A 13,983-nucleotide genomic window follows, 5' to 3' on the forward strand; every position below is an offset into this window, starting at 1 on the left:
GGCACATTAATTTTTGCCTGAAAGAAACATCCAAGAAGGGAACATGAGGCTGTGGAGCAGATGCAGTGTCCAGGAGGCTGCTCCTTCACGTTCAGCGCGTTAAACTCTCTTCCCCTGCGGCTGCACTGCTGCTCAGCTGGCTGTGCCTGCAGCCCAGGGATGCTGTGAATATGTAGGTCAGGGTGCTTCTGGATCTGATTAAGCGTTAAATCAAGCTCAGTTGCTCCAATCTTTCCAGGTATTTGCTTTGGTGTTAAGCTGCTCCCTTCCTCCTCCATGTTCTCAGTGGTCAAACGCCCTAAATTGTAATTTACCCGTGGCTGATACATGGTGTGATTGTCTGCACTCAGGGGAGCAATGCTCAGCTTTAGGATTGTTTGCAGTGCAATCATTACCTGTGTGCAGAACAATTGAAATTGGGCCACCCCCTTTTTGAAGCAATCTTGTTTTTGCCTCACAGCTTTAGCCAGGGGTGGGTTTTGTGCCATTAACACTGAGTGACCCACAGGACCTGGGCTATCACTGCTGCAGCAGCTGCTTTCCCCAGCAGATAACGGGAAGCAGCTGGAGTAGCTGGGCAGGTTGGTTGTATGATATGTAGGGCACAGTGGGAGGTGCTGGGTGTGATTATTGCATATCTGTCACTGCCATCTGTCTCTTTTTGGGGTGTGGGGTGTTTTTGCTGTTTTAACTTTCCCAAACTTCTAATTCAACAGTAGATTTCAAAGTTCACTGAAGATGGAAGTTCCTCCTTTGGAAAGCTGTGGGGAGATGTACCAAGTATAATCAGCAGTATAATTTTAAATTAAATTTATCCACAACTATAATTAAGCATAGAATTTAGCTTTCTGCCTCTTCCTAGATTCCATTAGATTTGTCTTGTGTTGAGAGCAAACCCCATCCCCCCTTTGCTGAGCCTGATTTGCAGTCTGTGAGCTTGTGCTTGCTGGTCATGAGCCAAATCAGAAACCTTGGTCTTTGGCAACACTGGGAAAGGGGATTTAGAATTTGTAGACAGGTTTTCCACTGGCCACCTTCTCTTATTGTCTGATTCTCTAAACCAAGAAATTTTAATATAAATAAAAAATAATTTTAAGGAAATTTAGGAAAATAAAGGCAGTGGTTTTTAGTGCACTGAATGTGGTTCTCAGCACTAGAGTATGAGATGGTGTGATTGAGGAAGAAAGAGGCTGGTACAATCAAAAAGTCATGTTAGATGTAGTCTGGAGGTTTCACACTCTACACATGAGATCATATAAATTAAAAATGAAAATTACGTCCCATTCAATGGTGAGCAAAGAGCTTATGTGGTTATCAATACCAGGATCTCTGAGGAACTTCTGTTAGTGTCCAAGGCTGCTGCCAAGCATCACCTGGGTGCTCCCTCAGCTCTTAGGATGGGTTCCAGGGGGGCACACAGTAATCCAGGCTGGAAGGAACCACAGAGGTGACCTGGATGCACCTGCAAAGTCAGATCAGGTTGCTCAGAGTTGTATTCAAGTCTGCTCTAACAAGCTACTCAGCATCCTAAAGCCCCTGGAATAAACTTCCCAAGTCAGGCAGTCACCTCAACAGTTCTTTGGAATTTATAGAGAGGCCTGTTCTAAGTGATATGCTCTGTAGAACTCCCAGGCTACCAGCTGAGCTCTAGGAGGTCCTTTCTGGCTGAGAATCTATTTGAGTCCTCCATCTCTCCAGATAAACAGCCTCAAAGAACAAGGTATTTCATATTGAATATTTTCTAATTGTAGTCTCACTTGTTATGTGAGATAGACATTGGCACAGGTTGCCCAGAGAAGCTGTGGCAGCCCCACCCCTGAAGTGTCCAAGGCCAGGTTGGATGAGGCCCTGAGCAATCTGGGACAGTGGAAGGTGTCCCTGCCCATGGCAGGGTAGGTGGGACCAGATGAGCTTTAAGGTCTCTTCCAACCCTTAACATTCTATGATGCTGTGTCTACTCTCAGATGGAAGGGAAGGGAGCAAAGGAGGGAAGGGAGTAAGGAATACTTGACACTTCATTGGCTTGGCTACTGAACTGAGCAAAAAAAGATTCTCAACTAAGAAATTCTGAGTCCTGCGAAAATTCTTCATGTTAGAAGATATCTTCCAGACCCACTGGATTTGTTCCCTAATGTGTGGGGTGCACAGCCTGGGACTCTCTGGAACCCCAAGAGATGGGAAACCTGTGACTTAGCACAGAAATATTAAGGTTGGAAAACATCTCCAAGATTACCAAGTCCAACCCCTGATTGATCAGCACCTTGTGAACCAGAGCAGAGCACTCAGTGCTATGTTCAGCTGTTTCTTGCACACCTCCATGGATGGTGACTCCACCATGCCAGTGCTTGACAACCCTTTCAGGGAAGAAATCCTTGCTGATGTCCAACCTGAACCTCCCCGGGTTCTGCCTGAGGCTGTAAATGATGCTGTCCTCTGCAGTGTGGTGCTGTTGCAGGTATCAGTGTGCTTACAGACACCCTGGCTGTGTCTGCATTGGAGTGATGTGAAAACATGCTTTTTGGTTCCTAAAACATTTTTGTTTAGGATTGGAAGTGAAGAAAATTGTCAGAATCCTGCGTTGTCACTGTGTAAATACCTTGCCTATTTCAAAGCCATTTTGCCATGGAGAGCTGACACAAAGCAGGGCTCAGCATGGAGCGTGTGCTGTGACAGCTCATACCCTGCCCTTCCTCACAACGCAAACCCCTTCACATACCCTTTTTATTCCCCTGAAAACCCAGTACCTGTCGCTTTCTAGCACACACTGGTGACCTGTCAGCTGTCACCTGTGCTGGGGGCAGTGCTCAGGTGGGGCTGTGCTAACACAAAGGCTTGGGCTGTGGTTGGGTGCCCAATTCCACTCTGCTCCTCGGCCCGGGGGCTCCTTGCAGAGCTGGTGTCCAGAGATGCTTTAAAGGGCTGAGCTAGAGCTCTCTGAAATTCCTGGCGGCACCTGTGGGCAGGTGTTCTGTGAGCACCACTCAGAGCTAAATCCATTCCCGGCTCCATGAAAATTCCCACACCTATTTCCACTGGAGGAAGGCTGTGTGATGTTGGAACAATTTTAAACTAGCCGGTTCTTCAACGTTGTTTTTCGGCTAAAATGTCTTCCGCCTCTGGAGCAACACCTGGCGATGGGATTTCACCGTGTTTACCGGCGGGAAGCTTCCACAGATATTGGCAGCATCACCCCGCCTTTCTCCCCGTGAAGGAAAACCAGCACCGTGGGCGTTCTGGGGCGAGCCCGGGTTACTCTGAATGATCGATTTCCCCACACGACCAGCCAGCCGGGCCGCTGGAGGGCACCGAGCCGGCCCCGGTACTCTCCGCTGTGGCGGGAGCCCCGCCGGGCCCGCTCCCCTCAGCCCGCGGCGAGGGGCCTTGGCCTCCCTCTATTGTGCGGCTCCTGGCGCGGCTCCGTCGCTGCCTGAAAAACGCTCCACCGGCTGCTCCTTCCCCTCCGACTCGTTTCGGCTCCGCTCCCCGCTCCGCACCTGGCGGAAGGCGGCGCGAGTACCGGATTTCGCCGTTTGGGAGCCGCGGTGCGGTGTTTTGCTCAGGCGTTCGCAGCGGGCAGCCCGGGCGTTGCGAGGCGGCGGGAGGCGGGTCCTTCCCCCTCCCCCGCTCGGTATAAGAGCGCCGCCGCAGTCGGGCCCGAGCGCCGCCACCGCCTCCTCACGGTCCGTCAGCGGAGCCGCCGCCGCCGCCTCACGGTGAGGCCCGAGCGGGCCGGGGGGGCGCGGGGGCAGCGGTGGGAGCTGTGTGGGCGCGGCGGGCCCGGCCTGCTGCGGACGGAGGGTCGGCAGGCCGTGGGGTGATGGCGGGGGCCGGGGCGGGCGGAAAGATGAGCGCTCCTGGGCCGTGTAGGAATGGAGCGCCCGGGGTTCGCTGGCCCCGGGCCGTGCGGGAATGGAGCTCCCGCGGGGGCGGCGTGGGCAGCGCTGCCCGCGGGGGTGGTGAGCGAAGCCTCCGAGCAGACCGAGCCTCCCCCCGCGGCTCCCCGGCCTCCCCCTCCCCGCTCCCCCTGCCCCCCGTGACCGCAGCGGCCGCGCCTCAGGTGTGAGTTCGTTACCTGGCTCCTGGTTACCGGCGCTGACGCGGGAGCGAGGGGGGAGCAGCGGGCATCCATCCGGAATGGCGCTGGGAGGCGCAGCTGTAGGTGGCTGAGCTCGGCGTTTCAGGCTTAGACAAGTAAATTACTGCTGTAATTCAGGTATGGCCTGAGCTCGGCTCCCAGCCTGTTGTGCTGTTGTTAAATAAAGCTTTTAGGACTGGTTTGCTTAGTCACCCAGTGGTGCTGCTGCCCAGGGACTGTCACCTGCCGGAGCCGTACTGCAGCTTGTTAAAAATTAGTTCTGTTTTTTTCTTGTTCTCTAGGAAATCGAGTTCAGTGGTGTTAAAAAAATTTTTTTTTCGATGAAATTCTGATGTGTTGCCAATGATAAGGCAGTAGTTCAACTTCATTCTGCTTGTTTCAGACCCTCAGCAATAACTGAAGTTGTTGTTATAAGCAGGTTTGGGTGATTGGAGGGGAATATCCTTGCTGGGGCTCCCCTGGCTAAGTCAGCATCCCGGCCTGGCTCTGCTGTGCAGCATTATGTAAGCTCAGGCTCGGGGAGGCTGGTGATGGAGCTGGGTTTGTTCTGGAGTGCTCCCAGGCAGTCACTGCAAGAACAGATGCATTAAATTTAAAATGTGTGCCTACAGCACTTTTCCCAAACATCATTCAAACTGCTAACACAGAGCTGTGCTGTAGCCCAGATTCTGTGTGTGTGTGTGTATACATATGTATATTTATATATATGCACACACTTGTACCTTTGGAATAGTCATGACTGTGTTCCTCCAGAGCACCCATCTTAATTAGAAGTAGCACTGTCATATAGGGTTACACTGCTGTGTAAACATTAACTGGCTGCTCACTGCCAAATGGAAATTAAAGCAACGAGGACTCGGGGCTGGTGTGAGCTGCTTAATAACGCGTGTTGGCCGAGCCTGCCGTGGCCTGGGTTTGCACGGGGCTGTCAGGCTCAGCCACACTCCACCGATGAGCTTTCAGAAAGAGGTAATGCAAGTTTGCTTCAAGTGCTCCAGTTAATTAACTGTTGCTAGCTCAGGTACTACTGTGAGGAGCTAGTGTGTGAAGCTGGTAAGTTTGGTGGGGGAAGAAGGTAGGCAGTTTAATTGCAGTTGAAATTCTTTGTTCCCAGAGCTGTTCACATAGTTGCAGGCTGTGCAAATACATGCTTCAGTGATCTTGAAGCAGGTAACTCGAGGACCAAAAAAGAAAGGAAACTGTTGCAATGGTTTGCTGCTAACAAATATTTTGTGTGGTAAAGGAACTTACAACACATCCTACTAGCTGGTTGAGGACAAATTTATAAATTTTCTGTGGCCGGACAGTTGTGTTTATAGTGTTCTTTGGTTGGCTCAAGTGCACTGATACCCACAGTCTGCATGTGTAGCTTCAGCCAGAAGTTGTAATCTCCTGGCTGCTGTGTCATGTGCTTCACTTCTGGGTTTCAGTTGTTACATATCTGGAATGGTGCTTTTTTGTAGAATTTGATTGTTTTTTTGCTAATGACAACTTTCAAGCCTGCTGCCTCTTTATTGTAGATCTTACTACTGTTTGTTTCAGGAACTTTGTTAAAATGCATGGTTGTCTCAGATGCTAACAAAGTACTGATCTTGCTTCCTGCTTTGCAAGGGCAGTAGTGAGTGCTGAAGGCCTTCCTTGTAGGAGTTTATTGCTTTTTAATCTCTTCAGAAAACCAAACACTTTTCTGGAGGAAAGCCTTTGATCTTGAGTAACCTGGTCTGTTTAACTGTGTTTGGAGCAAGGGAGGCTGGACTAGACCCTCTAGAGGAATTCCTTCCAACCTCAATGTTATGATTCTGTTCCAGGGGCTATCATCTGAAAACTGCTTTTGAGATCTGACATTGTTTGAGCAGTTGAAGTGAGTAGCAGTTGTTTGCATTTGGAGGCAAGTGGTGTTTTGGAAGTGTTGAAGTTTTTTTCAAGAGAAAGATAGCTGTAGTGTTATACTGGGAAAAAAAAGCACTATTGACTAATCTGTGTATTTTATGCTTTCAAGTTAAAAAAAGAAAGCTCATGAGTTTGTGTTAGACTTCAGTCAATCCTTGTTTCTTCAACATGAGGATTAATGAATTTAGGGCTGTTGATTCAAGGAGTGAATAATCTGAGTGCACCTTAAGTGGCATTAGACTATCTGCTGTTGGGAGGAAACAATTTCAGTAAAGATGCACATCTTTGAGTCAGCTGAACATGTAACATCTGAATATTGTGTGGAAATAACTGTCCTTCTCTTGTAGATGCCTTCAATTAAACTGCAGAGCTCAGATGGAGAAATCTTTGAAGTTGATGTGGAAATTGCAAAACAGTCTGTGACTATAAAGACCATGCTGGAAGGTAAGAGTGTGAGACCCTGAGGAAGCCTCTTGGACAGGAATTGGGACAAGCTGGTGCTGTGCTGAAAAAGGATTCCCAGGTCTATGGAGCAGCTTCTGTCTCCTGCCTGAACAGCTGTAACTCCTGCTGTTGTAGCTGAAACTGTTCAGGGTGGATGTGCTCTTGTAAAAAGCCCTGGTTAAGAGCACTTGCAGGGAGATCAGTAAAATACAAGCAGCCCACTGCTTTGCCTACAGTCTACTTCAGTTTTGTGAGAGTTAAGCAAACAGAACATTAATAATATTTAAAAATTCAGTTTATTTAATCACACAAACCAGTCTTAGAACGTAAATATCACTTGTATGGAGTGGGAGATAATAAATCAATGCAATAAAGAGCTGAAGTTAAACCTGTATTGTGAGCTTGTGAATGCTGTTAAATTATTTGGGATAAGTACTTAGGGCTGATCTCCTGCTGCCATAAATTTGAAACAAAAGAACTCGTGACGGGGGAGGGGAAATCTGCCAGATGGCTGGGATACAGAGCAAACTGTCTAATCCCTCCCGTGCAAATCCTCATTGTTTACTGGTGGTTTTTTCTAGTTTTTGGATGTATTCATGAATTAGCTTAGGAACAATTATTTCTGTACATGTAGTTAGTATTATGCTCTTGCATGTAAATGTTTGGTGGTGGCACCTTACGAGAGCAGTAAAAATAAGGTTGAATGTCAGGTGTTGAATGCTTCTATTCTGTTAATAAGATGCTGTTGAACAAGGCTGGCAACACAAACAGGAAATGGAATGCATTAGGGTGCACAATTCTCAGTTTTCTCCTGCAGAAGTTGTGCCAGTGTTGGTGTTTAGTGACCCTCAGCTGTAGAAAGAGGGAAGTTATTCACGGGAAGTGTGTAAGCTGGGCACCATAAATTTGCCTCTTTCTAACCTGGGAGAGAACCAGTCTGCTAGCACAGGTGAAATGCATTTTCAATGCAGGTGGCTGAGCATCAGGTGATGTTTTGTGTGTTGGGTGCTGCAGCTGAGAGAGGAGGAGCTGAAAGTTTGGGTTGTACTGAGCACCATGGGACCACCATTGAAATATCAATTTTCTGCTAACAGATAAAATTGCTGGTTAAGAGGTGATGGTGACAAGTCAACCAGAGTTGACTGTAGTTCAGATATTGCTTGAATTATTTCAGTATCTTTTAATGGCAGTGTTTCAGTTCTGAATCTGTGGAGTCATTTCAAACAAAAAAGCAATGTTAATTAGCATCCCACTGATAACAACAGTAGCAGACTTGTCTAAATACAGAAGTGCATGATTTTTATCACGTACAAATTTGAGGCGTGATGATGGTCATATGTTCTTGAAAATTAGGTTCCTTGGTGATGTGGAATTGGCTCATCTGTGCATGTAATGAGTGAAGGTCTGCATTGTTAGTCAATTACATAACTAATTCCAAGATGTCTTTGACAGCTAGGGTGTCATCCAAATGTTAGCATTTGGGTAATAAAAAAAGCACATTCTTTAATCAAATATGGCTTTTGTTCTATGGTGGTATTTGTTGGTTGGTGGTATTTGTTGGTTGGTGGTATTTGTTCTATATATCAAGTTGAAACTTTAATTATCTTTTTCTCCTTATTTTCACATTGATTCCTTGATCATATCAAGGAGATAAATCCAAATCTCTCTGGAGTGTGCTGACAAGCTTTTAAAACAAGGAGTGTTGGAAACATGCTTTATAAATGCTGTTTTTGATGGAAGGATTTGTGCTGCTGTCGTACCACGTGAACTTCTTCAGCTGGTACAGGATCAATATGAGTGATTCAGAGCCTGAGAGCAGCACTTCTGTGGCTACAGTATTTCCTGCTCCTGCAGAGGACAAGATGCTGTGTCTATTTAACCACAGTAGATTTGAATTCTTATTTAATCATTAATGGAATGGGAGCCCTCAGTTAGAACTTGTGGGTTGAAACTATGTAAGTGGTAAAAATTCACAAATGTTTGTCAGGTTGTTCAGCATCTGAGTTCATATTCAGAACACTGAGTTAGCAAGTGACAGCTTAGCTGATGGTTTGTAGATAGTGTCATTTGATGAGGCAGCCTTATCAACCACTTAACCTCAGCTTGGTACAACCTAGGATGTATAATGCAGCCATAGCTCCACACAGCCTTCCAAAAGCTCCTTACCTCGCAGTCCTTTAGAGGTCCTTTGTTACCAATCTTCAGCCTCAGTGTTGTCAAAATAGTGAAGAACTGATGAAGCATCCCAGTTCAGTAAATGGTGTTGTCTGCCAATTGCTCAGTCATCTTTCCATTTTTAGATTTGGGAATGGATGATGAAGGTGATGATGACCCAGTCCCTCTTCCAAATGTTAATGCAGCCATCTTAAAAAAGGTAAGATGATGAAAGCTGTTGTGCTCCATGGCAGTAAAGAAATGTAAAATTCATCTTGGAGTTGGGTATTATGAACTACTGGTTAGAAAATATTTTTCATGTGCTACAAGCTTAACCAAATCAAGGTGCATGAGCATGGGTGTGTGGGCTGAGGCTGGCAGGTGGGTGATGGCAGAGTGTGTACAGGGGTGACCTGGAACAGCAGCTGTAAGCCAGACAGGCTTCCTAAGGAAGTGGTGCTGGGCATCTCTGCACACTGGCATTTCATGGTGTTAAAGCACTGCTTTTAATTGGATTCTGTGAACTGAGGTGGCTGTTCATGAGATGCAAATGTTTGGAGACTGGATTAATGGACAGGCAGTGGTGAGAGTGGCAGTCACTGTCTCTGGGTGGCAGTGACAGTGCTTAAGAGACACTGTGTGCCCTTGGTGGTATTAAATTCATTACAGACCATGGTCATTGGGTTAAGGGAGAAAAGTGTAGTTGTGTGGTGTCCAAGATTCTTTATGCTTTCAGATAGAAAGAGTAGTGCCAAAGTAAGCACCAAACTACTGTGCCCATTTTGGGGTAAACATAGGGTTAGGAATTGTTTCCCAGTGAACAGACACATAAATAACTTAAATTTGTGGAGTCTCTTGGGTTGGTGAAATGGAACAGGATTTTGCTTGCAGTAGATCCCTGCTTCTTTTATATGTCTAGGTCATGAGATTGCATGTTCCCAAACTAAAAAAAAAACCAACAAAACAAACCCCAAACCAACACTAATGGCAAACTTGCTGTCTGAACTTTGTACTGGGGTGAGTGTGACCTGCTGGAAGCTGTTACCACTCTGCTCTCTTCCCCTGTGCAGTGTCTGCTTAATACAAAGTATGTTTCTGCAAACAGATTAAATGCAGCAAAATGAGGTTTAGGTTTTCTTTGTACAGCCCATGTATGTTAGCCCAGGGACTAATAACTTCATAGCACCAGCTGCTGGCTTTTAAGATTAAGTAATTAACATGCTACTAAATCAGTTGGGATTTTTGAAAGCTGTTGTATTCTGGGATTGGGGATCTATTGTTCTAATTTATTCCAAAATGAAGTTAAGTTATAGTTGGGGTTTCATGGAAGAATCACTTGGATAAAACTTTAATATCAAAACCATAATTAGGTGATTCAGTGGTGCACCCATCACAAGGATGATCCACCTCCTCCTGAGGATGACGAGAACAAAGAAAAGAGAACAGATGACATCCCTGTGTGGGATCAAGAGTTTCTGAAAGTAGACCAAGGAACACTTTTTGAACTTATCCTGGTGAGTGTCCTCAAGAAGGGCAAAGCCTGTGCCTGTGAAGCTATGCTATGCACCTGAGAAATAAAGCCTTTATGCTTCTTGAGTTGCTGCTTCATTGGAAAAGGGGGGATGTGGGGAGGGCAGGTGGCTCTGGTGAGTATTGGCTGAAATCGGTGAGGATGTTGGAATGCTTGTTAGCCTAATGTTCATATACTATACTTGCTCATCAGTCAAAATACTTTACTAAATAGCACTGTCTTTTATTCTTGTTGCTCTCAAGTCCAAGTTGAGGGCCTATTGCTAGTTACAGAGTTCTGGAGATCTGCATAAAAATGAAAATCTGACTTTGACTGTTAAATTTGTACTGTGTATGGACTGTGAGCCAGCATTACCTGCCTTGGCTAGTTAGCAGTACTGCAACACTGAAGATCTTGGATGTTTGCAGACTTCTGAAAGCTATTTGTAAAGGGTGGAGCAGGAGGAGTGTTTTCCTGGTACAAATGACTGCCTTCTATTTGGCAAGCAAGTTTTAGGTACTGTCCTGAAGGTTTTAGCTAGAAGCTTCTCAAAGTGGGGATGATCTGTTTGCATACAGTATTCTAAAATTTCAGTGTAAACTTAACTTCTGTAGTGCATCTACAGACACAGAATTTTGATATGTAGGCTTTAAATCTGAAAACTCTTTCACAGGCTGCAAATTATTTGGACATCAAAGGTTTGCTGGATGTCACATGCAAGACAGTGGCAAACATGATCAAGGGTAAAACTCCAGAAGAAATTCGCAAGACATTCAATATTAAGAATGACTTCACTGAAGAGGAAGAAGCACAGGTACTTGGTCTGGGTTTAATTACAATTTAGATGGCTGTTTGTGCTTAATTACTGTGTGATGCTTCATAACTCAATTTGTGATGCAGCAGACTTGTTACCAATCAATGTAAGCTAATGCATCAGCTCCTCATAATTGGGGAGCTACTAGCAGGAGACTTTTTGCTGTCTACCATGCTTGCAGCCCATTACCTGAAAAGGTCAAAACAAAATGTATTGATTTTTCTAACTCCAGCATGTTTAATAAGAAAGCAGGTAGGATTGTTTGTGGCAGTCTTAGTTCATTGGTTTGGGACAGTCATGGGAATGCTGAAGATGTATTGCTGCATGTGGCTGGAGAGGTAAGTTTGGGTTCTCTAAGTAACAAACTCATTGGTCTTTAAACTTGACCAACAAACCAACTGCAAAATGGCAGAGTTGGGGAGAAAGCAGAACATGATGCCTGGTTTCAATGTGGGACAATGAGTTGTAGGTTTTTGAGGCTATTTTTCAATGCTGTGTCATAAACAGCTTAGACTTCAGATATTCCATTTGCTTTGTTTGGTCAGAAAATTTCAGATTTGATCAAACCTAGGCATGAAAAACCTGGCTTACACTGATAAACAGGCCAGCTTGGAAGACAGATTTTATAATTGCAAAATCTGTGTGAAAAGCATAAAGCTGCTCCAAGTTTGTCTCTGTGCAGTAAACAATCCTGAAAGCTTGTGTGTATTTACAGCCAAAGGCTTAGAATTTCACTGCCACATACTGACAGTTAAACTGCTCTTGCAGGTACGTAAAGAGAACCAGTGGTGTGAAGAGAAATGAAGTTTTGTGCCTGACACTCGAACACTGTAAGGATTGTTCCAAATACTAGTTGCACTGCCCTGTTCATAATTGTTAATATTAGACAAATGCAGCAGCAAATGAAGTTGTGTTAGCAGGATGTTGTTCCCTTTGCATGTGTAGTGTTTTTTTGAGTACAGATCTAGATCTCTGAGTTTTTACTAGTGTAATTGGATGTCTTTTTACTTTGCAATGAATAAAACTGAACTAAGTGTGGATTCTGTATGGGAAGTAGCACTTAAGGTTGTCATTTTCATTACACTTTTAAACTGTTGAAGTCCAGATATAGTGCTAAGGATTGACTCTGTTGTAAATAAAACCATCTATAACTTCTTCCTCAAGAAGAGCAGAACACATGTATTTACAGGGTATTGATAACTTGAGAAAGAAAAACAAACTAGAATGTGTCTTGGGGAACTAGATAATATAAAAAAGTTACTGGATTTCTTACAAAAGCATTGTGGAAAAGTTAAGTGTTACTTAAAGCTATATAATTTTCAAGATGGTTCTTGTCCTGCATTTAAAAAAAATTAAATATTTGACCACTTTCTTGTCCTTTTAGTCTTGCCTTATAGACTAGTGAAAATGTGGTTTAGAACTAAACAAGCTCCTGACAGATAAATTTGAGTACTTCAGCCATGTCTTGAAGACCTGCCTCTAGGTGATAGCAAATAAAGTGTGTTGCTTTATGCACAGGATGGGTGTGTTTTTATACATATTACTGTTTAAAGTGGAATCCAGATTTGACCAAAAATGACTGACATTACCAAAGTTAATATTATTGACCTGTGCATGCCGTTAGTGGCTGGTTTTTAGGCAGTTTTAAAGATCCTTGTGATGTAGCTCTTGGAAACATGGTTTCATGTGTCCACAGGAAATCTTTTGCCTCTGTATGTGATACTTCAGCTTGTAGAGACTTAATTATTGCATACAAAGCTAATGCAATATCAAGCTTAATTTCTTTGGACAAAGCCACTTGCAACTAGTTGAACAGTAACTGGTTTTCTGATTTTTTTTTTTTTTTTTTTTACAGTTCCCTTATAGGGAGTAGGGGATGGTTGTGTGGTAGATCTTTGAGGTGTGCTCTTAGCTTGTATTGCATTCCATTCTCTGTATAAACCTTAGAGTAGAATGAACCTTAATAAACATACTTATCTCACTTGAAATATTGGTGTTTCACTTCTGAATTAATAAAGGGCTTTTAAACTTTTGTTTGCAAATGGTTCTAGTTATTTGGAACTAGAAAGTTTTACTGTCACTTATCACTGAGTGTAGAAATAATAGCATTGAGGCAGTGGTTAATGGAAATAAAACAGATGTAACGTTTTTAAGGGATTAATGCAGGGTCAGACACAGTGGGCAGCTTTGAGATGAAGTTGGCTGATGGTTAAATATCCAGAGAAATACTTTTGATGGCTTACCAGGATTGCCTACGTTTTGGATGTAACCATTATGAAAGCATTCAGAATTTGCTCTAAAGCAGCATTCAGACCCATGCTTTGGGTAGAACTGCTCCTCACTTCTGGTTACTCAGGAGGTTTTGGGGCCTGCTTTTGTGTTGCTGTGCATTATATTGGGTGTATTAGACATTGTTAGTGGGCATAAAATACTGCACTGCTGCACTTGGACATGCTGAGGCCTTTCCAGCAGCCTGTATTGCAAACAATGCACCTCAGTTTAAAAGTGCTACTAGAGGAAAATGTGATGTGCTTTCTGTGGCTATGTTTGTAGTTAACATTCAGAAGCCTGGTGTAATTGTGTTTGGTGGCAGCAGCCTGTGTAAATTCCTTTGGGTGCTTGTCACGAGCCCAGTGTCAATGTTTGTCAGCCTTGCAGGATGCCACATGCTGCTTCAGGGTGAGGGAGGGACAAAGACACAGTTTATCTTCCTCATTGCACTGCTCCAGCTGTGCTGTGCCTGCATAACCACACCTGAGATTAAACTTGGTAGTTGTGAGAGCAGCTGGCCCAAATCTGAGCTGTGCTGGGCAGATGTGCAGTGCTGGAGCCCCAGGTTGTGACACTTGGCTGTTGGCACTGAGGTACCTGTGGAGGTGTAGGGAGGGCTGCTCTGGGTGCTCAAGGCATTGTGTGGCTCTGTCAGATCTGTAATACTCTCACTAGTCTTGGTAGTTAGGATTGCATAAAACTCACATTCTCTAATTGAAATTCCCCTGCAGTACTGACTCAGACTTCAGCCAGATTCAAATTCTGTAGCTGCCTGGCAGGGATGTCAGCAGGAAAAGCCTGGTT

At 44.6% G+C, this 13,983-nt stretch overlaps 1 protein-coding gene across 1 annotated transcript; it reads left to right on the plus strand.

The window, feature by feature from the left end:
• The first annotated feature begins 3,607 nt into the window (after positions 1–3,607).
• SKP1 (S-phase kinase associated protein 1) lies at positions 3,608–12,940 on the plus strand. Its single transcript, XM_066560248.1, has 6 exons — positions 3,608–3,713; positions 6,334–6,430; positions 8,731–8,804; positions 9,955–10,098; positions 10,768–10,908; positions 11,677–12,940. Exons 2-6 carry the CDS (start codon positions 6,334–6,336, stop codon positions 11,710–11,712), a joined length of 492 nt encoding a protein of 163 aa, XP_066416345.1. The 5' UTR covers positions 3,608–3,713; the 3' UTR covers positions 11,713–12,940.
• Positions 12,941–13,983: the final 1,043 nt, after the last annotated feature.

Source organism: Molothrus aeneus, chromosome 15, assembly GCF_037042795.1.
Source record: "Molothrus aeneus isolate 106 chromosome 15, BPBGC_Maene_1.0, whole genome shotgun sequence".
Taxonomy (NCBI): domain Eukaryota; kingdom Metazoa; phylum Chordata; class Aves; order Passeriformes; family Icteridae; genus Molothrus; species Molothrus aeneus.